Source organism: Molothrus ater, chromosome 34, assembly GCF_012460135.2.
Source record: "Molothrus ater isolate BHLD 08-10-18 breed brown headed cowbird chromosome 34, BPBGC_Mater_1.1, whole genome shotgun sequence".
In the NCBI taxonomy this organism is placed as follows: domain Eukaryota; kingdom Metazoa; phylum Chordata; class Aves; order Passeriformes; family Icteridae; genus Molothrus; species Molothrus ater.
Window position 1 is genome coordinate 404071 of NC_071661.1, and position 27619 is coordinate 431689.

Sequence of the window (27619 nt, forward strand, 5' to 3'; positions counted from 1 at the left end):
TAGAAGCTTCCTATGTGTCATCTTCAAAACAATTGTCTAGTCCAGGTGCTAGAGTCACTGTCTGGTGGGTTTTGTCTTGGGGTGGACTTGGGGGTTCCTTTGCAGAATCCACACTCAGTGGCTACAGGTAGGGCTTGATGTTCTTATCTGGGATACACCAAGGTCCTTTATCACAAATGGTCTCATTGTGGCAATTTGGCCTTCAGGTCCTTTGATGTTAATAAGTTCTGCACTTCAGAGACTGTCACTGTCACCTCCAATCTTGGACAATATTCCTGCAGTAGCTGTAAACACCCAGTTAGGAGCCCACTTGGAACGTGAGATACCTGTCACATCTGCTCCCATGTCCACAAGCCCTGTCAAAACAATCTTTTCACTGTTAAGTTCCAGAGTGCAGGTGATTTTTGGTCAATCCTGATTTATCACATCCCTAGTGAAGTGTCATCAGCATCCTGCCTGGGCAATTGTTAGTCCTTGGGGTATAAAACAAGGTGGGTTGGGAGACAGGGCCAGCACTGTAATATCTCATTGTGAGGACATTGATAGTATGGATGGCAATACAAAAAATCCTTCAGTGCTAGTTTACTAAAATTAATAGTTCACAGGGCTGATCTTCGGGCCCCAGCTGTCCTGTCAATATTTCATGGGCAATATAATCAGTTAAAACAACAGATTCCAGACTCACCAACTTCAATTTTTCCCCTGGTGGTAAGGTGGTTGGCAAATGGGAGATGAGGTGCTGGAGTTTAGGGCTACATTATCTGTAATGGGTGTACAATTCGGCGATTGTAGGCATCGTTGGCTTGAACATTTGTGCCATAGCCTGAGGCCACCTTGCACTCCGATGGCAGTTTTTGGCTGCTTGGTGTAGTTACCTTTTGAGAAATTCCACCTAATTTGATGTTGATTATCCATTAGGGAACGGATAGGCCCCTCCTCCTTGGGGACAATCTTCTCTAAAATGTCCTTGTTGACCACACTGGAAACATATTTTTGGGCCCTGTAGATGTTGCTGGGGCCCCTTAAAGGGGAATTGCATGGCCCCTAGGGCTTCTACAACTCCTTGCCCAAAGGCCTGGGCTTGTACAGCTGCTCTGTGTTCTGTTCTGAAGCAATTTCAGGCCTCAATCATCTGCAGGAGTGTGGGTTCCAGCTCTAGTGGAAGGGCACAGAGCACTTTCTTACATTCCGGGTTGGCATTGGCTACCCCCAACGATTTTAGTAATTAATTTTGAGTCTTTTCATTCCGGACTTGTTTCTCTAGTGCCTGTTTAGGGTGATCAATAAATTTCATGTAGGGCTCTCCAGGTTCTTGTCTTATGTTTACATAGTCCAAACTGGGGGTGGTACCATGCGGTACCTGGATTCAAGCTTTCAAAACCATCTCTTTGATATCATCCAATGCTCTTCTGGGGATACCTGCTGCTTGATCATCTGGCAGGCTGTGTTGTCCTTCTCCAGCTAGATGGTTGATTGTCAGTTCTGCCCTTGCCTCATTATTAGCACAGTCTTCTATTAATTCATTTACCAAACGTTTCCATCCCCCTTCCCACAGGGTGTATTCTATAGGTGACAACAACATGGTCATAATATATTTTAAATCATAGGGGGTTAAGACATGTGCTGTAAACGTGTCCCTCATTAGGCCATTAAAACAAGGTAAGTCCTTCCTCTGGTCTTTAGCTGCCCTACACAGATCCTTGATTTCCCCATAAAGCAATGGCTGACACCTGGGATTCTGTCCCCTTCTTTCATAACATACGGGGGCAATGAGGATTTTCAAGACAATTTGCCAGTCTCCTTCCTTAACTGCTTCCTTCCAGATCCTTTCCCAGGGATCTTCTGGGATTAAGGGGCAAGGTGGCTCTGGGGACTCCAAACTTTCTTCCTGGGAGGAAGAATAACTTGGAGCAAAAACATTCAGATTAGAAATAGTGTGACAGCTGGGCTTTTTATCTTTGATCATGGGGTTATATTTTTGCTGGAGGGTGAGGCAGAGGGCGCTGCCATTTTGTCAGGTGTTGGGGAAGAAGGGCCTTGATTTAGGATGGCGGACTTCTGGGGTGGAGCTCTGGAGACATGGCCAAGGGTGGAGGTGGAATCATTGACAGTGGGGGCGTGACCCACAGTTGTGGGGGTGGAGTCTGGAGGTTCATTCAGGGCGGAAGAGAAGGCTGTGGTAGCAGGAAGTGGAGGAGCCAAGATGGAGGGAGGATGGTTGGGCTCCCGAGCCACATTCAGGCTCCTTCCATCTTGAGTCTCCAGGCCATGATGCTCCAAGACAGCGTGGCCATTGCCATCTTGGACCATCGTGGAAGGTCTGAGAAAGGCAGGTTTGAGGGGTGTTCACAGGTTGGGAGTGACCAATGGATTGAGTTTTCAACACGCTGCTTGCTGGTGAAGGGTGGTGTGGAAGATGGGGAGCATGCGGGGTGCAGTGGGGTCCCTTTTGATGGAAAGTTGCACAGTTTAACTCTCATGAGTCCCAAAATTCAATGGTATGGATTTCATCAGGAAAGGCCTCTGGAAAATTTTTAATGATCCACCTCATGATTGATGTTAATTTCTTCTTTGAAAATATTTGGTCATGATCAGTGAGAATTAGTTACAGCATCCATATATGCTCCTTTCTACTTTGGACATCTGGCTGCCCATTTTTCTCTTTCTCTGCCTTATGGGGAAGAGCCACCAGAACACCCCAAATCAAGTATGGGATGTGGGTGCTTATTGTAAAAACACAGTGGCAAAATGGGCAATAAATATCTTGCATTTCCCCAAACCCACCTGCAATCCTATGCAGGTGAAACCGTCGTTGTCCCTGCCGATCCTGGGCAAGGTCCCTTGAAGCAACGATGAATCTACTGGGCCCAGCACAATCCAAAATCCAGGGGAGCGCTGGCCTATCCATCAGCTAACCCCAGCTGACGTGACTGACACAGGGAGCCCTGAGTGTCATGGTCCCTGTTTGGGCGCCCATGGTCACAATGAGGGTGGCTGTGACAAACCTCTCTGGTTCCCTGACTTCAGGGCGACGGTGGTGGAAATGAAAAGGAGCAGGATCAATGGAGTTGTTTAAAAGGAACTTTAAAAACAGGGTGAAAAACAATAAACACGAAGAAGTCGAGAACAGTATGAGGGGCAGGATCCAAAGACCCGAGACAAAGGGGAACCAACAACATGTACACTTGGGGATAGAACATTCTAGAGCAATAGCCCTATAGGAGAAACAAGTAACCAATAGGGGAGTAGAACTTGGACAAGTTAGCACAGCAACACTAAAGGTTTATGGGGGAACTCTCAAGCTCACCCTAAGTTAAACAAATGATTCCCAGGGCTTGAAACTCATGCCCAATTCTTTCAGAGTAAAATCTGTCTGAGTTACAGCCGGGCTAACTCCCACATTGCTGATTTGCACTGGCCCCTTGGGACCATGTGGCCCAACAGAGCCACAATGATGTCCTTGGTTCCACGAGGCCCCACAGTGTCACAATGGTCCCTTGGATCCATGGTGCTCTGCAGTGTCACAATGGCCCCTTCATTTCACAAGGCTCCCAAGTGTCACATTGGTCTCCATAGGAAGGAAACCATGGAGCCCCCATGTTTCAGGAGCTGATGAACAGCAACCACCAGAGGCCAAGGCAAGCCTGATCTGTCTGTCCTGGCAGGTTTGCTTGGAGCAACCCTTGGATATTTGAAATTATGAATGTGGAATCCTAATTTCAGACATTTGTGCCTGGAGAAGGATGATTTTTTCCATACAAAGAAAAGCACAGAGCCCTTTCCAGTGTTTGGAAAACAGGTGAGTTCTGGCACTCAGGAGTAAAAGACCAGCCAGACCTGTCTGTCCTGGCAGCTTTTTTCTGGCAGCAATCTTTACATACACAGAAATTTGGAGGTGGAATCCTAATTTTGCCATGGATACCTGGAAAAGATGGACATTTCTTTTCCATAAAAAGAAGAGCCCAGAGCCCCAGTGTTTCAGGGGCAGATGGGAGTGGCCTTCCACATTCCAAGGTCAGCCAGGCCTGTCAGGTAACCCCTGGGAGGCCAAGGCAGCCACACCTATTTCATGTTCCCTTGCTTCCACAGGGCCCTGCAGTGTCACAATGGCTCCTTGCTTCCATGATGCCCTCAGGTGTCATAATGGCCCCTTGATTACACAAGTCCTTAAGGATCTTCATGGTCTCCATGGTTCCACAAGGCCCCACAGTGACATAATGATCTATTGGTTCCATGAAGCCTGGCTGTGTCCAATGGCCCCTTGGTTCCATTGGGGCCCAGTAGTGCAACAATGATTCCCTTGGTTCCACAGCTTCCCATAGTGTCACAATGGCCCCTTCCGTCCATGAGGCCTTGCAATGCCACAATGCTCTCCATGGATCCACGGTGTCCTGCAGGATCACAACAGCCCTTTGTCTCCACGAGGCCCTGAAATGCAGCAATGGCCTCTTGGTTCCACAAAGCCCTGCTGCTTCACACTGGCCCCTTGAGAACATGTGGCCCAGCAGAGCCACAGTGAAGTCCTTGGTTCCATGAGGCCCCACAATGTCACAGTGGCCCCTTGGATCCAGGGTAGCCTGCAGGGCCACAATGTCCCCTGCATTTCACAAGGCCCAAAAAAGTCACAATGGTCTCCAGGGTTCCTCAAGACCCCACAATGTCACAAAAAGCACAGAGCCCCAGTGCTTCACGGTCAGATGGGGAGTGGCCCTTGACATGCCAAATTCAGTGGGACCTGTCAGACAGCCCCCAGGAGGCCAAACCAGGCAGACCTGTTCCATGTTCCATTAACCTCATGGGTCCCCACACTGTCACAATGGTGTCCTTGATTCCATGAGGTCTGGCAATGTCACAATGGCTTCTTGGTTTCATGAGCCCCAACAGAGTCACAAGGGTCCATTGGCCCCACGCAGCCCCGCTGTGAAACAATGGCTCCTTGTTTCTATTTTAAATCAATCACAATCAAACCACAGTTTGATCGTTGATCCTTGCTTCCATAGGGCCCATGATTTGCACAATGGTCTCCTCGATTCCACGATTCCTGGATTGCACAGTCTCATCATCGTTTCCTTGGATCTCCATTGTCACAACTGAGCCATGGCCCCATGAGGTTCCGTAGTGTCACCGTGGTCGCTGTCAGAGGCTGGATGAGATCCATGTCCCGAGACACCTTGGGATGCTCGGAATGCCCGTGTGGGGCCAGGGCCGGGTCAGGCCTTGGTTTGTGGTGGGACAGAGCCCCGCCCCCAGCCCTGGCCTGGCAGAGCTGCCAATCACACAGCAGGGGCGGTGCTTATCCAGGTCTGATTGGCCCAGCTGTCAATCAATCAATCAATCAATCACACACCAGCAGCTGGTGCTACCCTGGCTCTGATTGGACAAGCAACTGGCAGTCCCACCCCAGGGGCGGGGCCATGAAGGCCCAGGGCGTTAAAAGCCGGAGCACGAGGCCAGCCCAGGGTCTGGATCCTGCCTTCTGCTGGGGTTCCTCTGTTGGTGATGCTGGAACCCCAGCAGTTGGTACCCATGTGCGTGTCTTTCTCTGGATCTTCTGTCTTTCTCTTGTTCTCTATTTCTTCTCCTTCTAATCCTACTTACCTGGAACATTTTTGGGTAACTTCACATCTAAGGGTTAATGGATTTTTGGTTAAATGTGTGGGAATCCAAGGCACAGGGAAGATTTCTCTGTCTGCTCTGTGGGGTCCTGACCCCCAGAGAAACTCTGCCTTTAACCTTCACCAATGGAGAAGACTTCCAAGACTTTGAGACAGATTAGAATTCACCAAAGTGTGAAATGGATAATAGAGAGTAGTATACTACGTACCTTTGGTGAGAAATTTATCTTTTGGGATTTTTAGTATGGTGTAGATAGGAAGCAAGATGGAGGAATTGGGGTGTAGTCCCTGTCTTCTTCACCTACTCCATTTTCTGCAGTGTTGGTGGCACAGGGTCATCGGTCAAGGAAAGCACAGTGCAGAGGTTATGTGGACAGTCAAGGGATGAGTTATTGGTCGATAAGTAGAAATAATGTAGGTTTTAAGAATTAATTGGATGAGAAAACTTTAAAAGATCTTGAAACTGTACATTTTAGGGCCATTTTGAGGTGTTTCCCCAGCGTGCTGAGCCTGGTGTGGACAGCAATGCAAAACTTTAGATAAGATAACCATAAACAAGAAGCTGAAGTCTGAAAAAGTCCCGTGCGTGTCCTTATACCTGGCACAGAACTGCTACTGGAGGGTTTCCCTCATCCAGGGAGCCCCCAGACAGGCCCAACATAAAACAAACATGAATGACTGGTGTCCCGACAATGTTTGTAATAAGTTGGCTTTTTTCCATAAAGTTGTTTCTTACTGAAGGATGTTGTCTTAATTGGCCAATCATGTGAAATGTTTTGATTAAATGACCAATGAGGTCCACCTGTAGAAAACCAAGATATAAAAGAAGAGGATTAAAAAAACAGGTGGCTTTTAACCCTTAACCTTCTGATCTGAGTCTGTGTCATCTCTGACTCAAAGGTGACATTTGGGGATCTGTGGGGGCTATTGGGGCTCCTTTCTGTATTTTGTGACCCAACAGGAGCTTCTCTAATAAACGCTGCCTGAAGCTCCCACTGTGCCCATGACAGGAACCTCTGTGAGTGTCTGGGACATCCCAGCTCTTTGGCAGCCTGGGGACTCCTGGGATGTCACCGTGGAGCCCCCTTGAGTGCCTGTGACAGATCGGTGCCTTTGCAGCCCAAGGTGCCCTGGGATGTCACCATGGAATGGCTGTGACTGCCTCTGTCCACAGGGCCCTTTACCATCCCAGAAAGCCCTGGGAGGTCTCCATGGAGCCCCTGACTCTGCCTGTGACATTCCAGCTCTGGAACAGCCTGGAGACTCTTGGAAAGATCCCATGGAACTCCTCTGAGGGCCTGTGACAAATCTGATCCTTAGCAGGCAACCATCACCAGGCCCCTGTTGCTGTAGTCAGTTTCTATGGAAACCATCACCAGCCCCCTGTTCTGTAGTCAGTTTCCATGGAAACCATCACCAGCCCCCCGTTGCTGTGTTCAGTCCGTTGGCAACTCCATGGAGACCCCATGCCAGGAGTGGTTGCTATGAACACCAGGGCTGGCACCAGCTGGGATGCTCGGTTTCCACGGCCCGGGCTTCAGGAATGGAATTCCCCAATTTCCTGCTCCCGCCAAAACCGCGCTGCCCTCGCTGCCCTCCCGCCTCCCGTGGAAAGCACAAAAAGCAAAGATCCCATGCTGGGATAAGAACAATTTATTGGGAACAGCAATGAGATAAGGAACAAAGGGAACAGAAACAATATTGAAAACAGTAGGGAAACATAAATCTGTTTACAGAGAAAACTACAACACAACTGACTGTGTCTTCCCGGCCACAATTTCCCCTGCCTGGAAAGGACACCCTTCTCCTCAGGGAGTGAGAGAGAGAGACAGTCCCTTTCCTTCCCCGGGCAATGTTCTGAGGTGGGAGTGAATGTAATGACAGGGCCATGGCCAGACCCACTTGTTCTTCCATCCCACATCAGGTCATTGGCAGGGGCAGGAAAAGGGACAGGTGTCTTCCCAGCATGGATCACAGGGAACATGGATCACCAGGGCTTTTCCCAATCTGGGACCTCTAATGGGAGATGAAGCTGGAGTGGTGCACGAAGCTGTTCCTGCAGCTGGGGCATTTGCAGGGCTTCCCTTACTGGTGGCTCTGTTGGTGTCTGATCAAGTGAGACCTCTGGGTGAAGCTCTTCCCACACTGGGGACACTTGTAGGGCCTCTCCCCAGTGTGGATGCGCCGGTGGGTGACGAGGGTGGAGTTGCGCTTGAAGCCCTTCCCGCACTCCCCACACTCGTAGGGCCATTCCCCAGTGTGGATCATCTGGTGGCTGATCAGGGTGCTGCTCTTCCTGAAGCTCTTCCCACACTCCAAGCACTTGTAGGACTTCTCCCCATTGTGAAGCTGCCCATGGACCACCACCTCTGAGCTCTGTCCACCTTCCTGGCTCAGGGTGGGTCTTTCCTCCTCAGAGCACACTGGGCTGGGTTTGCAGCCCCTCCTCCTGTGGAATCTCTGGGGCTTTTCCTCTATGTCGGAATTCTGCACCGTGGAGCCACTCAAAATGGCCTCTTCCATGAGATTCTGCTGTGGGGATTTTTCCTCCCTGGTCTCCATCCTCAGCTTCTTCCCTGGGGGAGGAAGGACAAGGAGAGGATGGGATTTGCCTCCATGCCAGAGGGAAGGGGAAGGAGATCCCCCCAGTGCATCCCTGGCAGGACGGGGTTGGCAGCAGGGTTGTCCTGCAGCCGGGGGCTGTGCTGGGCTGAGAGATGGAGCAGGAGAGAGGGGGAAAGGGGCACTGACTTCCTCCTCACCCTCCTGGGTATCCCAGGGCTCTTTCCTCATTCTGACAGCCTCCTCCTCTTTTGAGTCAAGGTTTGGGAATGGGAAATCCTGTTTTGGGAAGAAAACAAAGGGTGCGCTCATTGTCGTCTTGTGGAGAACTAGGGATCTGCGTGCGGAAGATCTCGGGCTGTACGGGTAGATAAGAAACTCCCCCTCACCCTGCAGTCTGACCTTTGCTCTGTACCCGGCCGCACCCGGCCGGACGTGAGCAGAGGGAAGTGACACAGACTACCCAGTCCATAAATGCCCCTGAAACCCCTCAATAAACGCCATTTGCTGTCCACCACATTGGTGTATGTAGCATTGGACCGAGTGACCCTGGGCCTTGGGTCACCGTGCCGGACCTCCCGAACCAGGTCGCCACGCCGTAACGGCAACATCTGGTGCCAAAACCCGGGACAATCGCAGTGCCCGGAGTTCGGGATTTCGCCTGGACAGGGGACCAGCGGCTGCACAGCAGGCCTAGTGCAGCGGGGGGGACGCCCCCGGACCAGCGTGGACCATGGAAGCCATAGCGAAGGTCGTAACTCAGATGCATGCTCAATGGGGGATTGATTGTAAGCTAAAAGATTTATGTCTTGCTATACCGAGACTTATTAAGCTGGGGGCGATAGACAGGCCGGTGGATATTCTCCATCCAGAGATATGGGATACTTGTACAAAGGTTTTAGCTGAGGAGACTATTTCCTCAGGCTCAGGGAAAGCTCTAAAGTCATGGGGCAGAGTTGTGCAGGCTCTGCAGAAAGCTAGAGAAGAGCAGGAGACCTGGAAAGCCGCGCAGGCTTGGTTATTAGCCACGTCGCAGTTGGGGGTGGGCGCGGCAACGCAGACCGCGGAGGGCTTCGATCAGATTGGCACCGCGGAACCGCAAACGCTGGATTCCCCCGAGCAGACCGCCTTACCATCAGAGGGGGGGGAACGCGCGCGGGCGTTTTGGCGGGGGTTAACGGAGGAAGCGCGGGAGGCGGCGAAATCGCCGGACCCCGAAGGGGTGGATAAAAGCGCACCCCCTCCATATCTGTTTGAAAATGGCGCCGAACCGCGTGTTCAGGGCGGAAAGGAGAACACGGGGGGCGGAAATGCAGTCAGCCTGCTTAACAACGCATGTGCGGGCGAGCGGGGGGATGGGGCGGCCCCCGCGGAGGAGCGTAAGGCCAATCAGAGCGCTCAGTTCACTTTAGGTCCTTATAGACAAGGACCTCCCCCAGTAGGAGGCAGGGGGACCCCAGGGGGAGGGAACGGCCCGACCCCCGCAAGAAGGGGCGGGGTCGGAGCCCGAGAAAAAGGCAGAGCAGCCCAGAAATGTCCGGGCAGTCAACTTCCGGCTTGGACTCGGACTCGGACTCGAGCTCTGAGCTCGAGAGGGGATCGGGGAGTTCCGACTCGGATTCGGGTTTTAACAGAAGGAGAGCAGCGGCATACAAGGTCACTAGCCACAGCGCTCCTGCATGGGTGAAGGGGATATCGGAGAAAGATCAAACTCTGCTTACAGACTGGCGGAAAATAAAAATAGCGTGTGCTGAATGGACTCCGTCGGCGAAACTGGTGTTCCCGGTTCAGGTGGGGGGAGCCGGCGGGAATCAAAGGACCTATTCCCCAGTAAACCCGAAAGACGTGCAGACAATTATTAAAGCAATTGCAGATAGGGGAATTAATTCTGCCATGGTTTCCACACTCATTGACAGTGTTTTTGGAGGGGATGACATGTTACCTTTTGATATTAAGCAGACTTGCAGAATGATTTTTGATGGGGCAGGGATGATCGTTTTTAAACAGGAATGGGAGGATAACTGTATTAAGCAGCTGGCCCTGGTAACAGGGGCAGACCATCCACTGCACGGCTCCAGCATACAGAGGCTAATGGGCACAGACCCTACAATGATCACCCCTCAGGCACAGGCTGAGGGCTTGCGGGCACATGAGGTTATGACAACAACCCGTGCTGCCCGAGAAGCCATCCGTGTTGCTTCCAAAGTAATAGCCAAACCGTCGCCTTGGTCCACAATAAAGCAGAGTGAGAGTGAAAGCTTCACTCAGTTTGTGGATCGTTTACAGGCTGCCTTGGACTCCTCAACATTACCCTCAGAGGCAAAGGGTCCTGTGCTGGCAGAGTGCCTACGCCAGCAATGCAACTCAGCCACCAAGGACATTTTAAGATCACTGCCGCAAGGGTCTAATCTAGCTGCCATGATCAGACACGTTGCAAAGGAAGAACACCTAGCTCCCATTCAAGCAGCAGTTCACACTGCAATAACGAGTGTCATGGCATGCTTTAAGTGTGGCCAAGCTGGGCACGTGGCAACAAACTGCCCCCAGTCAGAGCGCCCACCAGCAGCTGCTCCATCACGCCAGGGGAGACCTAGGGGACCATGCTGGGCATGTGGAAAGAAAGGGCATTTAGCTAAGGAATGCAGATCCAGGCATCAGGGAAACGGGAGAGGGAGGGGGCAGCCGGGCCGTATCCAGCCTCCTCCCACCTGGAACATGCAGCGGCCCAGCTACAGCAACTCCCAATGGGGCACAGGGCTCTCATGCCCACCACCTCCACCCCCTCAGGGAATGACCAACTTTGTCACCCAGCCAATGGCTCAATCGAACCCATCTGCACCTCAGGAATACCAAGAACAGCTCCCTGGGGCCGAGGCCCCTGGGTGGCTTTGGCCATGAAAGCATGGGAACGGGACCCATGGGTGGCCTTCGCCGCGAAGGTGGGGAAACACCCACTGATCATGTGGGCAGTGTGTCGTCTCCACAAGAGCTCCGACAACTCGGCCATCTGCCTTCCCTTTTGGGTGGACACAGGGTCAGATGTTACCATCATCCCAAACATACATTGGCCTTGACCATGGAAGCTAGAAGTAGCCCCCATGGTGGGCGGAGTTGGAGGGCTGTCCCGAGCCCACAAGAGCACTCAACCAGTGGCAATAACCCTCTGCACCGAGAGAGGACCGGGAAGAACTATCACCCTCACTGCATATGTGATGTCGGACTGCCCACCCTTGCTAGGGAGGGATGCTCTAGCCCTGCTGGATGTTAGGGTGACAAATTTATTCTAAGGGCCACTGTTGCGTACCCGCCATTGCCCATCAAGCTGACTTGGAAATCAGCCAACCCAGTGTGGGTCAAACAGTGGCCCTTGTCAACGCCTCGAATGACTGCCCTCATTGAGTTAGTTAGCCGTGAATTACACAAGAATCACATAGAACCCTCCACAAGTCCATGGAACACTCCGATCTTCGTAAAAGGCAGGAAACTCGCCCTAAGACATCTGGGCATCAAACCTTCCAGGATAAGCTTGCCTCTCCGCAAACAGCTCTCTGCGCAGTCAACAACAATATCGGAATATCTAGCCATGGCCCTTACAGGCTTTGGAGGAGAGATTCGCTACGCGGAAAAACCCCCTTGGACTCGGCTGCTCACGGTCATCGATATCGACCTCCCACCAAAAGTACTTGACCGACCGCGGGCGGGACCAACCATCTTCACGGACGCATCATCACAGACCTCCACCGCGGCGGCAGTATGGCAGTCAGGAGAACAGTGGCAATGTGTCAAGGCAACCGACCCCACGCTTTCAGTCCAACAGCTTGAAGCAGCAGCTGTAGTGCTAGCTTGCGGACTGTTCCCAGAAGAACACCTTAACATTGTGACTGATTCCATATTTGTGGCCAAGCTCTGCCTAGCCATGTCCGGACCAGGTGTGTCAGTGTCCACAGTGGCAACGATGCTGGAGGAAGCACTCTATTCACGGAAAGGCACCATATCAGTCATCCACGTCAACAGCCACGACCCGATCAAAGGATTCTACCAAATAGGCAACGACAAGGCTGATGCCACCGCAAAGGGCGTATGGACACTGAAAGAAGCTCATCAGTTGCACGAATCCCTTCACATCGGAGCTAAAGCGCTTGCGAAAAGGTGCGGGATTTCTACCGTGGACGCAAAGCACGTCGTCGCTACGTGCCCCCACTGCCAGAAGTCGCCACTGTGGTCGAGTGGCGTCAACCCCAGAGGCCTCAAAGCCTCAGAAATATGGCAAACAGACTTTACACAATGCCAGATGTTGAAACCCCGAGCGTGGCTCGCGGTTACTGTAAATACGTACAGCGGCATGATTGTGGCCACACAGCATCTCAAGACCGATTCCAAAGCAACCATCCAACATTGGCTAACAGCCATGGCATGGCTTGGAGTTCCAAAACAGATCAAAACAGATAACGGCCCAAACTTCATCTCAAAGGTAGTCCAAGCATTCACCTCGAAATGGAACATCGCCTTGGTGCATGGCATCCCATGCAACAGCACCGGGCAAGCCATCGTCGAAAGAGCAAACCAGACTCTGAAAACTAAGCTGGAAGTGCTAGCAAAGGCAGAAGGCTTCACCAATGCCATTCCTCCGGGTGACCAGGTGCGCATGCTGGCAACTGCGCTGCTAGCATTAAATCAATTCCCTAGGGGGGACGAAACAAACAGTCCTGCTCAGAGACACTGGGCCACTCGGGCACTAGAGGAAGGCCCACGGGTGGTGGTCAAAAATGAACTAGGGGAGTGGGAACAGGGTTGGAGATTGGTGCTCACGGGGCGGGGATATGCGGCCATTAAAAAGGACGGGGACATTAAATGGTGTCCACTCAAATCTATCAAACCAGACCTTCATAGGGAAACTCATGAGAATTGTGAGACTTTGTTTGCAGGACTGGATCATTGGACGTCCCCGAAACTCATATGCCCCACTACTGGGAAAGAGAGAGAGGCCAACGAGCAACCCAACACCACCTGAGAAGCTGGTGCCATCAAAATTAAAGCAACAACGGTGTTTCGGTGTGATTATGCTGTTGGGGCTTGTCGCCAGAGGGCAAGCCAGCCCAGACTACTACCCTCATCAGCCCTTCAGGTGGGTCATGCAACATCTTACTGGTGACAAAATGCTCAGAGACATCACCATGCCGAACGCCCCGTCCTTCGTGCTTCGCGTCACCGACCTGTTTCCGGGACAACCAAAGGTAGACCCCTATTCTTCACACGCCACACACATGTACCTATCTTACTGGTGCCCAGCCTCGAACCCAGGAAAAAGTTATTGCAATCGCCCAGGGTGGGGATACTGTGGGCATTGGGGCTGTGAAACAATAGTTACAGACGCCAGGCCGTCAGGACCTGGGTGGGACCCACAAGAGCCCGACAGATTCCTACAGTTCACCTGGGCACCCGCAGGCTGCAAAACACCCGTCTTCCTTCAGGGAAGTTTCTATCGAAACCACCATAAAGTCCCCGAATCCCGAAAATGCACTCACTATAACATGACAGTTTTGCAGCCGAATCACCCTAGCTGGGCCATGGGCAAAGCATGGACAGTAGTCCTTCAAGGGTCAGGAAAGTGGTTGAATGTGCGAATTACCAGACTCCCAGCTTCAGTATCCCAATCAGTCGGACCCAATCTGGTTCTAGTAGTAAGTAGACCCAGGGAAGAGATCACAGCTAACGGTAGTTCTAGCCGCGAAACACAGAGGTCGAAACTAGTCTCCCCATCCGATCTCTTAACCAAACCAACCCTCTCCAATCCATTCTTAAGTGTGTTAAATGCTACCTTCTTATCGTTAAAACAATCCAACCCGAACTTCACAGAATCATGCTGGTTATGCTATGATGCACAACCCCCTTTTTACGAAGGTGTTGCCTTCGATCTCCCATTCATCTTCTCGAAGTCAAACAATCCACGCCAATGCAGATGGGACACCCCCCGGAGAGGTATCACCCTAAGTCAGGTTACGGGCCAGGGCAAATGCTTTGGCAATGCAACCTTGGCAAAGCAGATGGGCAACGTCTGCAAGGAATTCGTCAAACTTAAGGGAGGGAAGTTCCAGTGGGTGATCCCAGCTGCATCGGGAATGTGGGTCTGTCACGGATCCGGGGTAAGCCCATGTGTACTCCTTGACAAATTCGATCATTCTACTGACTTTTGTGTCCAAGTTCTAATTGTCCCCAGAGTCCTGTATCGCCAAGACGAAGAGGTGTACCACTTGTTCGAGGAACCCAACTGGCTCTACAAACGAGAGGTGATAACAGGCATCACCATCGCAATGCTCCTCGGTTTAGGAGCTACCGGTGCTGCCACAGGCATCTCGGCCCTTGCAACACAACATCAGGGACTGGCACAACTGCAGATGACAGTTGATGAGGACTTGCAAAGGATCGAGAAATCCATCTCTTCCCTGGAAAAATCCCTTTCCTCACTCTCAGAGGTTGTCCTCCAAAACAGGAGAGGACTGGACCTCTTGCTCATGCAGCAAGGAGGCCTGTGTGCTGCCTTGAAAGAGGAATGCTGCTTTTATGCAGACCACACCGGAGTCGTCAGAGACTCCATGGCCGAACTGAGAAATCGGCTAAACCTAAGGAAAGCAGATAGAGAAGCTCAACAGGGCTGGTTCGAGTCGTGGTTCAACCGGTCTCCATGGCTCACCACCCTGATTTCTACCCTAATAGGCCCAGTCACTATAATCTTACTAACCCTAATCTTCAGGCCCTGCATATTAAACAAACTGGTGCAATTTGTTAAAAGGCGTTTGGAAACGGCTAACATTTTGTTTCTCGAGCGCCGACAATTACTTTAAGGCGTGCCACTTACTAACACACTTACGATTTTACGCTAATTCCACTAACCCATGTAATTTTGTAACCTTTACATTTTATAAGATTTTTACTAATCATGAGGGGGGGGGGAAATGTGGAGATCTAGGGATCTGCGTGCGGAAGATCTCGGGCTGTACGGGTAGATAAGAAGCTCCCCCTCACCCTGCAGTCTGACCTTTGCTCTGTACCCGGCCGCACCCGGCCGGACGTGAGCAGAGGGAAGTGACACAGACTACCCAGTCCATAAATGCCCCTGAAACCCCTCAATAAACGCCATTTGCTGTCCACCACATTGGTGTATGTAGCATTGGACCGAGTGACCCTGGGCCTTGGGTCACTGTGCCGGACCTCCCGAACCAGGTCGCCACGCCATAACGGCAACACGTCTGTTCTGGTTTGAAGGCCAACCTGGGGGAGAGGCTAAACCAGAATTACAATTTAATAAGAAAATTAAGATCAAGGCAATGATACAGAAACACTGCCTTAAACTGACAGAGTCAGGATATAACCTGACACCCTGCTGCTGGTCAGGGTGGTGGCTGCAGTCCCATTAAATGGTGGCTGCAGTCCTGTGGGAGTGATGAACGTGATTCTGTCCAAGCAGTGATCCTGTAGAAGGGTCTGGTCTTCCTCTGGAGGTCCAGTGGTGGTTCTGGAGCTCTTGTCCTCTGGGAATCCAGTAGGCAAGCTGCTCCTGGTGTTGCAAGGCTCAGCTTATATCCAGGTAGGAATGCCTGGATCCTCCCCCTGGGCAGAGCATTCCACAGTGGGATGATGGAATTTTATCAGTCCTGCAGTGACACTCAATGGCCCATTCACAGCAGATATCTCCCCTGGAGGGCGTTATCAGGGCTGAGTCATGGAAGAGATAAAGAACACTGCCCCACCTGTTTAGAGCAGTTGATGAAGATGGGGATTGAAAACATGCATTTGGTTCCATCTTACATTGCAGCCTGAAACAGTGGGGGAATCCCTGCTCAGGGGGTGAACACCACCCCCCTTACCCAAACTGGCTCAGGTGTAAAACCCCCACCCCGGGAAGGCCACACACACAGGGGACAATGTCACACTTGCCCTGCTCCAGGGCAAATGGTATCTCTCTAATATTTTCTTAACCAGATTGCAAAATTATTTTGGCACAGTGAGTTCAGGGCACTGTTCTTTGACCCCAGTTGCCTTTGACAACAGCATGGTTCCTTCCTCTGAGGGGGTTGTGGGTCTCTCTGGAGGAACTCTTGGAAACTTGGATGCAGCTTTGTCTGAGCGACCTATGGGAGAACTGATGAGGAAAATGGCTGTTGTGGGACTGGAGTGTAAAGAAAATATTTTGTTGTCCCTCCTTGAAAAGTTTGTTAAAATCACTGGAGGAAATGGAGCAAATGATAGCAGCAAGACTGACAAGGTTCATTCACCCCATGGTGAGGAACACAAGGCTGCTAAAAGTCCCACAAGAAGCCCAGCTCAAGTAGCTAAATTCCCAAATAACTACTGAATTCCCAGTCTTGGGTTTTTTGCCAAATGTGAGAATCATTATTCTCTTCATCCCTGTCACCTTTGTGATTGCTACACAGAGCTTCCACTTCCTTTTAATAATATCTGTATTGGGCCGAATTTGCACTTTTCTGTAATTGTAACCTGCCAGCAGCTGAGCTGGGGCTGTGCAGGAGCCAAGGAAACTTGGAATTGCCACAGAATTGCTTCTATTGTCAGCCAGTGCTGCGGCAGCCGTGGGGCAGAGGCATGGGAAAGGGGGGTCCAGGGTGGCAGTGGAGGAAATGCCGGGCCTGGGGGCTGAGCACAGGGCTGAGCACGCAGAGATGGTTTTGTTCTTGCTGAGCTCGCACTGAGCCAAGGCCTGTCCTGCCCCTCATTCGGCCACGCTGGGGAGGGGCTGAGGGTGTGGGGGAGGTTGGGAGGGGACACAGCCAGGACAGGAGATCCCAGCTGACCCCAGGGATAGCCCAGGCCATAGAACATCATGATCAGTGTATGAAGTGTGAGGAGCAAGGAGGAAGGGGGCACATTTGCAGTGAGGGTTTTGTCTCCCCAGGTAACACTGAGGCAGGATGGGGCCCTGTTTCACCAGTGGGCAGGGCCTGCACCAGAGACACAGACACCAACTTAACTTAAGGAACAGTGTAATTTAGATAATGCAAATTTGCAAAAAATTACAAAAATATTAGGTAGGCAAAGCAAATAATCATTAGTAAACAATTCTGAAAGAGAAGATGTTGAAATGAGTATCACAAACTGTCCATTTCTGGCTGCAGGCTCTGGAGATTCTATCTCTGCCTTCAGTCAGGGTTGCATTCCCTAAAGAATCCTGGTACCAAATCCTGCTTTCCAAGGCTGGAACAGTGTCTCAGGTTTAGCTGGGTGTGTATTCAATTACCCTCTGTTAAAGTTGGGGCAATTATCATCTGTTAATTGAGCAGTTTACTTTATCTCTTCCACATGAATCCTCCCTCCAGGGAGATATCTTCTGTTAATGGGCCATTGAGTGTCACTGATAAAAATTCCATCATCCCATTGTGAGAAGCTCTGCCCAGAGGGAGGAGCCAAGCATTCCTACCTGGATATAATCTGAGAATGTGAACAACAGAGTCAGCCTTCTCCCACAAGATTCCCAGAAGAGCAGCTTTCAACTCCACTGGATCCCAGAGGAAGACCAGGCCAATCGACGCCACAACTGGACCTTCAGAGGAAAACTCCACCCTTCTACAGGATCACTGCTCCAACAGAACCACACCTGTCACTGCAGGAGCACTGCAGCCACCATTCACCAGGAGTGCTACCAACACTCTGACCCACAGGGTGTCAGGTCGTATTCTTACTCCGTAAGTAGTTTTTAGTACTACTGCATTTGTATTTTTAATTTTCCTTCTGAAGAACTGTTATTCCTATTCCCATAGACTTTGCTTGACAGCCCCTTGTTTTGAAAATTATAATTCCAAGTGAAGGGATTAACATTTTCCATTTCAAGGGAGTCTCCTGCCTTCCTTAGCAGACACCTGTCTTTTCAAACTGACACAATGCCCTGGGACATGCAGGCAGGTGAGGAGGAAGTCAGTGCCCCTTTCCCCCTCTCTCCTGCTCCATCTCCCAGCCCAGCACAGCCCCCGGCTGCAAGACAACCCTGCTGCCAGCCCCGTCCTGCTGGGGATGCACTGGGGGGATCTCCTTCCCCTTCCCTCTGGCATGGAGGCAAATCCCATCCTCTCCTTGTCCTTCCTCCCCCAGAGAAGAAGCTGAGGATGGAGACCAGGGAGGAAAAATCCCCACAGCCAAACCACGTGGAAGAGGCCATTTTAAGTGGCTCCACGGTGCAGAATTCCAACGTGGAGGAAAAGCCCCAGAGATTCCACAGGAGGAGGGGCTCAAAACCCAGCCCAGGGTGCTCTGAGGAGGAAAGACCCACCCTGAGCCAGGAAGGTGGACAGCTCAGAGGTGGTGGCCCATGAGCAGCTTCAAAATGGGGAGAAGCCCCACAAGTGCTTGGAGTGTGGGAAGAGCTTCAGGAAGAGCAGCACCCTGATCAGCCACCAGATGATCCACACTGGGGAATGGCCCTACGAGTGTGGGGAGTGTGGGAAGGGCTTCAGCTGCAGCTCTGCCCTCATCATCCACCAACGCATCCACACTGGGGAGAGGCCCTACAAGTGTCCCCAGTGTCAGAAGAGGTTTCAGACCAGCTCCAGTCTCCACCTGCATGAGCGAATTCACTCAGAGGAGAGGCCCTTCTGCTGCCCTGACTGTGGGAAGGGCTTCAAGCAGAAATCCCACCTCATCAGGCACCAGCGCATCCACACTGGGGAGAGGCCCTATGAGTGTCCCCAGTGTGGGAGGAGCTTCACTAGCAGCTCTCACTTGACCAGACACCAACAGAGCCACCAGTAAGGAAAGGCCTGCAAATGCCCCAGCTGCAGGAACAGCTTCATGCACCGCTCCAGCTTCATCCCCCTTTAGAGGACCTGCATTGGAAAGAGTCCTGGGGATCCGTGTTGCCCATGATCCATGCTGGGAAGACACCTGTCCCTTTTCTTCCTGTGGCATGATGTGGGATTGCAGAACATGATGGTCTGGCCATGGCTATGACATTACATTCACTCCCACCTCAGGCCATTGCCAGGGGCAGGAAAGGGACTCTCTCTCTCTCTCCCTGAGGAGAAGGGTGTCCTATCCAGACAGGGGAAATTGTGGCTGGGAAGAGACAGTCAGTTGTGTTGTAGTTTTCCCTGTCAAAGTTTTATTTATCCCTTCTGGTATCAATATTGTTTCTGTTCCATTTTTTCCTTATCTCGTTGCTGTTCCCAATAAATTGTTCTTATCCCAGCCCGGGATCTCTGCCTTTTGTGCTTTCCATGGAAGGCGGGAGGTCAGCGAGGGCAGCGTGGATTTTAGCGGGAGCAGGAAATTGGGGAATCCCATTCCTGAAGCCCGGCCCATGGAAACTGAGCATCCCAGCTGGTGCCAGCCCTGGTGGCCATGGCAAGCACCCCTGGCATGTGGTCTCCATGGAGTTGCCAATGGACGGAACACAGCAACAGGGGGCTGGTGATGGTTTCCATGGAAACTGACCACAGCAACAGGGTCCTGGTGATGGTTGCCTGCTAAGGATCAGATTTTTCACAGGCCCTCAGAGGGGTTCCATGGGATCTTTCCAAGAGTCTCCAGGCTGTTCCAGAGCTGGAATGTCACAGGCACAGAAAGGGTCTCCATGGAGACCTCCCAGAACTTTCTGGGGATGGTAAAGAGCCCTGTGGTCAGAGGCAGTCACAGCCATTCCATGGTGACATCCCAGGGCACCTTGGGCTGCAAAGGCACCCATCTGTCACAGGCACTCACGGGGGCTCCACGGTGACATCCCAAGAGTCCCCAGGCTGCCAAAGAGCTGGGATGTCCCAGACACTCACAGGGGTTCCTGTCATGGGCACCGTGGGAGCTTCAGGCAGCGTTTATTAGAGAAGCTCCTGTTGGGTCACAAGGTGCAGAAAGGATTCCCAATAGTCCCCACAGATCCCCAAATGTCACCGTTGAGTCAGAGATGACACAGACTCAGATCAGAAGGCTAAGGGCTAAAAGCCACCCATTTTTTCAATCCTCTTCCTTTTGACCTTGGTTTTCTACAGGTGGACCTCACTGGTCATTTAATCAACACATTTCACATGATTGCCTGATTAAGACAACCCCCTTCAGTAACCAACTTTATGGAAAAAACAACCTATTACAGACACCACCTGTCGATAATTTACAATTCTTTCTCTCCAGCTTCCTAATGGTTCCCAATCTAATTAATGGGAAAACTCTCTTGATTTCTCTGTATCTGACCAGACTGTCATATCCACAGAAAAATACCCCCAAGGACCTCCAGGCTTTGTAATCTCCTTCTGTGAGAGGAGCCTTGGAGCAGCTGGCTCCAATCCCAGCCTCAGACTTTTACAGAGTTCATGGGTAAAGAATTATCAAGGTGAAATTTAAGCTTTAGCATTTGTCCCACAGGATTAAGGATGACAAAGCATATATATTTATAAAAAAAATTATATTATCTATTATGGTAATGATTAGAAAAAAATATCTTAATCAGAAATATTGAGTCCAAGGTATAAGAGCTGTACCATATTATATTATATTATACTAATTTATAGAAAGCACTCAGAAGGGATTTCAAAGCAATTTTATTAAAGGAAAAGAAGCTGTTTTTAAGGAGAGATTGATGTCACTCCCACAGACCTATAACCATGGGCAAATCCCTTTGGCTTAGCCTGGAGCAGTGACCTTGAGGGGTGTCCTGACTGCAGGGAGGAATCTCCACACCCCCCAGGAAAGGAAATGTCAGGGGATGATGCCATTAAAATTTGGGATGGGGCTTTTCTAGTCTGAGGTGCTGCTCTGTCAGTCAGGTGTGCCCAGGCTGGGCCAGCTCAGCAGCTCTGCAGAAGCTCTCAGTGGTGTCACTTGGTTGTTTCTTTCTCTGGGGATTTTCCAGCACTGTCACAGCTTCAGCTCCCTCTGAGGATGTTCAACTTTGGGATGGAGGAGTCAGGCTGGTTTCTGCATTATTCACCCCAAAAGCAGCGTGATCCCCCCCTCCTTCATTTCCCACTGGGGCCTTTGCAAACAGGGCCTTGCTGGAGTTGTTGGAGCCCATTGCAGGCAGTGCCTCCTGCTCCAGCAGGAACTGCCTTTCCTGTGCCATCAGCAGGGCAGGTCCCGCTGCAGGAAAAGCCCCAGGCCAGCCCCAGCACAGGGAAGGCCTCGGGCACAAGGGCAGAGTGCCGTGCTGAGATCCTGTGTAACCAAGGGGCCACTGTGACACGATGGGGCCTCAGGGATCTGGAAGAACGTTGTGACACTGTGTGGCCTTGTGGAAACAAGGAGTCCATTGTGACACTGAGGGGACTTGTGGAAGCACAGAGACCATGGTGACAATGTGGGACCTCATATGACCATGGGGCCATTGTGACACCCTGGGGCCCCATGGAACCAAGGGGCCACTGTGGAACTGCAGCACCAACAAGAACATTGTGACACTCTGAAGCCCCACGGAACCAAGGGGACCATTGTCACATTTTGGGGCCCCATGGAACCAAGGAGACCAGTGTAACAGTGCAGGGCCTGGTGTAACCAAGAGGCCATTGTGACACTGAGGGGCCCCATGGAACCAAGAACATTTTCAAAAATGTCACCAAGCTGAATGTGAGTGTTGATCTGCTGGAGGGTCAGAGGGCTCTGCACAGTGACTTGAACAGGCTGGATCGAGGGGCTGAATCCAACAAGGTGAGGCTGAAAAAATCCAAGTGCCAGGCCCTGCACTTTGGCCCTAGTGCTACAGGCTGGGGACAGAGTTCCAGGACAGCAGCCAGGCAGAAATAGACCTGCAGGGACTGATGGACAGCAGGCTGGACATGAGCCAGCCGTGTGCCCAGGTGGGAAAGAAGGCCAATGGCTCCTGGCCTGGATCAGGAATGGTGTGGCCAGCAGGAGCAGGGCTGCTGTGCCAGCACTGATCTGCCCCCAGCTCTGCACACAGACATTGCTGCTGCAGCTCCAGAGAAGGGAACACAAGGGCATCTCTGGAAAACACTCTGCTGGGAGATTCTTTAGTTCCTTTAAAGCCACAAGGAGTGCAGCCCCTCACTGACACAATATGTGGCCACAGGGAAGATGGAGAGAAACCAAATGAGAAATGGCAAACCCAATGGCTTTTCTTTGTAGACAATATTAAAAAACTGAAACATGGGGAAAAAAAGAACAAACCCACAAACAAACCCAAAAGAATTGTCAAAGGTGATTTATATTACATGGCCTGTCCCTGCTGCAGCCCCGGCACTGCCACCCCCAGGGCTGTGCCCGGCCCCGAGAGCACTCAGGCCCTGCAGCAACACCAGGGCCACCAGGGCAGCGGGGCAGGGCCACGGCAGCAGCACTGGCAACACCAAGTGCTGCTGCTGCTGCTGCTGCTGCTGGGCACAGCTGCTGGGCCAGCCCTGATCTGCCCCAGCTCTGCACACAGACATTGCTGCTGCAGCTCCAGAGAAGGCAACAAAAAGGCATCTCTGCAGAAAACTCTGCTGGGAGATCCTTTAGTGCCTTTAAAGCCACCAAGAGCACAGCCCCTCATTGACACAGTCTGTGGCCACCAGGAAGGTGGAGAGAAACAAAAGGGGAAATGGCAGAAACAATAACATTTCTCTGTGGACCATATAATCAGGCTTGACAGTTCGCTTACAAGCAAAGCTGAGTTAATAGATGAAATAACAATTGATGATTTTAGAGTGTATCCATAGCAAGAAAGAAGAAAAGGCATTAGCATGGGAATAGATTAGAAAAGATACATGTAAATTTTTGTTAGGTAGACTAGATGCATATGTAGATGTGTATGCATAGCTTATTAACTTTCTGTAAAACTTTTGCCAATTATATTGATACTAATAGCTTTGTTCTAATTAATATAATAAGTTATTGTGATGTAATCAATGACTTAAAATGATGTTTTCTTAAAAGTATATAAACTAGAGAACATGAAATATAAAAACATTTTCTTCTTTGACCCTAATCACGTCTGTGTAGGTCACATCCAATCTAAGAGTATCAGACAAGATTAATAAAGGAAAACAAAGAAAAAGAACCTCCAAAATGAAACCAACAAGAAGTATCAAATATGACTTTTATTACAAGTGATTTGCAGAAATTGGTCAGCAGTTTAATGTTTCCAAAACCATCCAGTCATCAGTCTCCACACTGCAGCCTTGAGCTCCTGGTTCCTCAGGCTGTAGATGAGGGGGTTCAGGGCTGGAGGCACCACTGAATACAGAACTGACAGGGCCAGATCCAGGGATGGGGAGGAGATGGAGGGGGGCTTCAGGTCAGAAAATGTGCCAGTGCTGAGGAACAGGGAGACTACAGCCAGGTGAGGGAGGCAGGTGGAAAAGGCTTTGTGCCGTCCCTGCTCAGAGGGGATCCTCAGCACAGCCCTGAAGATCTGCACATAGGAGAAAACAATGAACACAAAACAGCCAAGTGCTAAGCAGATGGAAAACACAAGAAGTCCCAATTTCCTGAGGTTTGAGTCGGAGCAGGAGAGCTTGAGGATCTGTGGGATTTCACAGAAGAACTGGCCCAGGGCATTGCCATGGCACAGGGGCAGGGAAAATGTATTGGCCGTGTGCATGAGAGCATTGAGAAAGGCACTGGCCCAGGCAGCTGCTGCCATGTGGGCACAAGCTCTGCTGCCCAGGAGGGTCCCGTAGTGCAGGGGTTTGCAGATGGACACGTAGCGGTCGTAGCACATGATGGTCAGGAGGAAATATTCTGCTGAGATGAAGAACAGTAAGAAAAAGAGCTGTGCAGCACATCCTGCGTAGGAGATGTTGCTGGTGTCCCAGAGGGAATTGTGCATGGCTTTGGGACAGTGGTGCAGATGGAGCCCAGGTCAGCGAGGGCCAGGTTGAGCAGGAAGAAGAACATGGCGTGTGCTGGTGGTGGCCACAGGCTACGGCGCTGATGATGAGGCCGTTGCCCAGGAGGGCAGCCAGGGAGATGCCCAGCAAGAGGCAGAAGTGCAGGAGCTGCAGCTGCCACGTGTCTGCCAATGCCAGCAGGAGGAAGTGCCTGATGGAGCTGCTGTTGGACATTTGTGGTGCCTTGGCATGGGGATCTGTAAGAAAAGTAATCATGGAATAGTTGGGTTGGGAGGACTTGAAATATCCCAGCACAGGCTGGGGGCACTTTCCCCCCACTGCCTGTCCAGGGCTCTGCTGCCTGGAGCTGTCCCTGCCAGCAGCTGCTTCCCTGTGCCCAGGGCTGGGCCCTGCCAGTGCTGCCAGAGCCAGCAGCCCAGCCCTGGGGGCTCAGCTCTGCCCTGCAGAGCCCTCCCAGCTCTGGCACTGCCCAGGGGCAGCTCTGGCTCTGCAGGCTCTGAGGGCAACATCAGAGTGATAGTGGAGCCCTGGAAAATGTTAAAAATAGTCTTTGAAAATATTGGGCTTTTGTGTTTTCTCAGATCACTACACCTGCGTAAGCAGTATGATAAAAGATATAATTGTTAGATGTGATGATTGTTTAGTAATTAAATATAATTATTATATAACCAAAGGAAGAATTATGGGAAACTATGTTGGAAATTTAAAGGGAGCTATGTTTAGCTGAAATCTGTGTATAACAATATGAATATAAGTTTAATAATTAACATGAAAGTTAAGTAATGATAGTGTATAAAACACCTTCACCTCGAATGTATGGTCAGAATCAGATTTGGGTGGAAACTACCCCCGATTCCCAGAGCTCTTGAATAAAAAGCACCACATATAATCGCTTATGTGATTATGTGTTTTTGAATGCTAACAAGAGCAACCTGAGGAGGCGGAAAAGCAGCACTGATGCTGCCTCTAAGGGGCTCTGTGGTGATTTCTGTAACTGCCTGGTTTATAAACATCTGAGAGGATTGTTTTTTTTTAAACCTGAACTGAGAGATAAATATCTATGTGCAATTTCCTATCAAGACAACCCAGAAAAATAGAATTAAAAACCATGATTTCCCCCTTCATCCAGTCCCTGCATTGCTGTGGTCCCTGTATAACTTACTTGGAAATGTTCTGCTGCAGGTAAATGCCATGCTGGGAGCAGTCCTGAACAATGCAGCATCCTCCCCACACAAGGAGAACACTCCCAAGCCTCACCAGCTGTCTCCTGCCACCCAGATCTTGTCCCCCAGTGCTGGGAGCAGCTGCCAGGGCTGGCTGAGAGCTGTCCCTGGCAGGCAGCAGAGTCCCTGCCCCAGCACAGCACCCTGGGCTGCAGGACCCTGCTCTGCAGGACAGCCCTGGGCACCCCTGGCTGCTCTGCACAAGAGACAAGCAGAGAATGTACTCACAGGCTCTGCAGGCATTGGCATGTTCCAGCTGCAGGAGATGGCTCCAGGAGCTGCAGCTGCACTGTCCTGCAGCCAGAGGTTCCTGTGCCAAGGGCTGGCAGTGATTGTGCCCCCAGCACTTCTCAGCCCCTGCCCAGCCCTGACTGATTGAAGCTCTCTGTGCCTCTGTGCTGTGCCCGGGCTGGCTGCAGGCAGTGCCCCAGCCCTGCTGGGCTGGCACAAGAGCTGCTCATCAAGAGAAATGTGCTTTTGAAGCTCTTCTTGGTGACCAGGAGCTGCCTCTGTGCCAGGAGCCCAGCCCAGCTCAGCAGCACAGACACAGCACAAGGACTTTAATCAGCCTCTGGGGCTTTGTGCTCAGGCCCTGAACATCAGTCCCTGAGAGGGAGCTGAAGAAACCTCTGCAGAACTCCAAGGCAGAATCCAACTCCAAAACTTTCTTGGACTTTTAATGGGTCCCACTGAGGCATACGACTGAGCAAGTGTCCCCAGGCCCCAGGCATAGCAGAGAACTGCAGGCAGTGATGACAGGTGGGGACAAAGAGAAGCCAAGTCTTGGTGCCCTGGGGCACAGCAGGGTCTGTGCCACCAAGGGCTGGGAGGAGACACCTTGTCCTGAGGCCCTGGGCCTCCTGGCACAGCCCCAGCCAGCTGGGCACTGCCAGCCCCTTGTGCTGCCCTCAGCATCCCCCCCTAGCCCACATCCCAGTGGCCTCAAGGATCTGCTGCAAGGAGTCCCTGGGGAGCCTTGCTCAGCAATGGCCCTGGGGGCTCCTTCATGCTCCCTGCAGGGACTGCAGGTTTTTCAAAGGACTTGGGGTTTGGCTTTTGCCTTGGAGTCTCTGAGAGGTTTGTGCAATCATGGCCTCCAATTATCTGCTCTAATTAGTCCCTGGAGAGGCTTTGTCAGTAACAACACTCAGTGGGCTCATTAATACTTCAGGGTACTTCAGTTATTTTAAGGTACTTGGTGTTTCCCTTTTGATACAGACTCTGTGAGAGGTTTGTGCAATCATGGCCCCAATTCTGCTTCAACGAGTCCCTGGAGAGCTTTGTACTGACACTCAGTGGGGCTCATCAATGCCTTGAGATACTCAAGGTTTTTGAGGTACTTTGGATTTCCTTTCCATCAGGTCTCACGGAGTCTCTGAGAGTTTTTTGTGCCATCCTGGCCTCCAATTCTCTCCTCCAAGGAGTCCATGAGGAGCCAGTGTTAGGAATGGACCTCAGTGGGACCCATTCATTCTTTGAGACACTTAGAGTTTTTCCTCTGACTTTGACTCCTGCAAAGGTTTGTGCAATCCCCTCTCAGGCCCTGAGGTTCCAGGGCTGAGCTCCAAATGCACCACAGGGCTCATTAGGATCAGGCAAGTCCTGACAAACCATGGCTCTGCCTTGATTTCCCTCTGCTCTAGTGCTGTTCATATAGGAAGATTTCCTTTTACAGTTATGGAGAAATATTAGAGAGACCTCTTAAGAAATATGTATTACTATCTTAAAGGGTGTCTTTTTTTTTGCTGTTTTGATTATACAACAGGTGATTGCAGCATTCTGTGCTTGATATTGATCCAGGGTCTCTCCTAAGGAGGTCTGGCCAGGTCAGTGAAGTTGTACCTTGAGGGCTGACCCAGTGTGGACAATCTTGCCCCATATTCCCCAACCTCATGTGAGAAATGATTTTTACTTTTAAAAATTTAAATGCTTTATTAAGGCCTTATCAAGATACAACAGACGACTGAATCAAGAAAGGAAAGGATACCACATCAGGAGCAAAGGATTCATTCACCATGTGCTCATCTACAAAATGGATGCTCTGTCTTTTATAACTTCCAGCCCCTCCCAAAGTCTTGTCAGTCGACTCCTTCTTCACTGTCCAGTGGTGGAGATCACTGGCTCACACCTTGATTGGAGGTCAGGTGCTGCCATAGGAACAAGCCAACCCTCCCAAATGCCCCAACTACTGAGGCCATCCTGTGATAGCAATGCAAGGGGGAGGGGAAAGATAACTGTACATCTACAAAACTTCTCATAACATATATTTAATATTCACCCCTTAATTGTGAGAGTCAACCACAGGATTACTCATCTACAACAAACCCCCCCCCCTTTTCTTTTTCCTAAGTCAATTTGCTTGAAAAATTAAGTAAAAACATTTCCCCCTGTCTCTTGAATGAGTCATAGATACCAGCACCTGTTAATGTGGGCAAGG

General features: G+C 51.0%; 1 protein-coding gene across 1 annotated transcript in view; it reads right to left on the bottom strand.

The window, feature by feature from the left end:
- Nucleotides 1-7700: 7700 nt before the first annotated feature.
- LOC118700683 (zinc finger protein 271-like) overlaps nucleotides 7701-27619 on the bottom strand; it is a gene marked incomplete at its 5' end in the record, with an annotated part of 83707 nt that continues 63788 nt past the window's right edge. Inside the window, one exon of the mRNA XM_054518111.1 lies at nucleotides 7701-7963. Coding sequence (XP_054374086.1) covers nucleotides 7701-7963 — 263 coding nt within the window. The remainder of the gene's footprint in view (nucleotides 7964-27619) is intronic.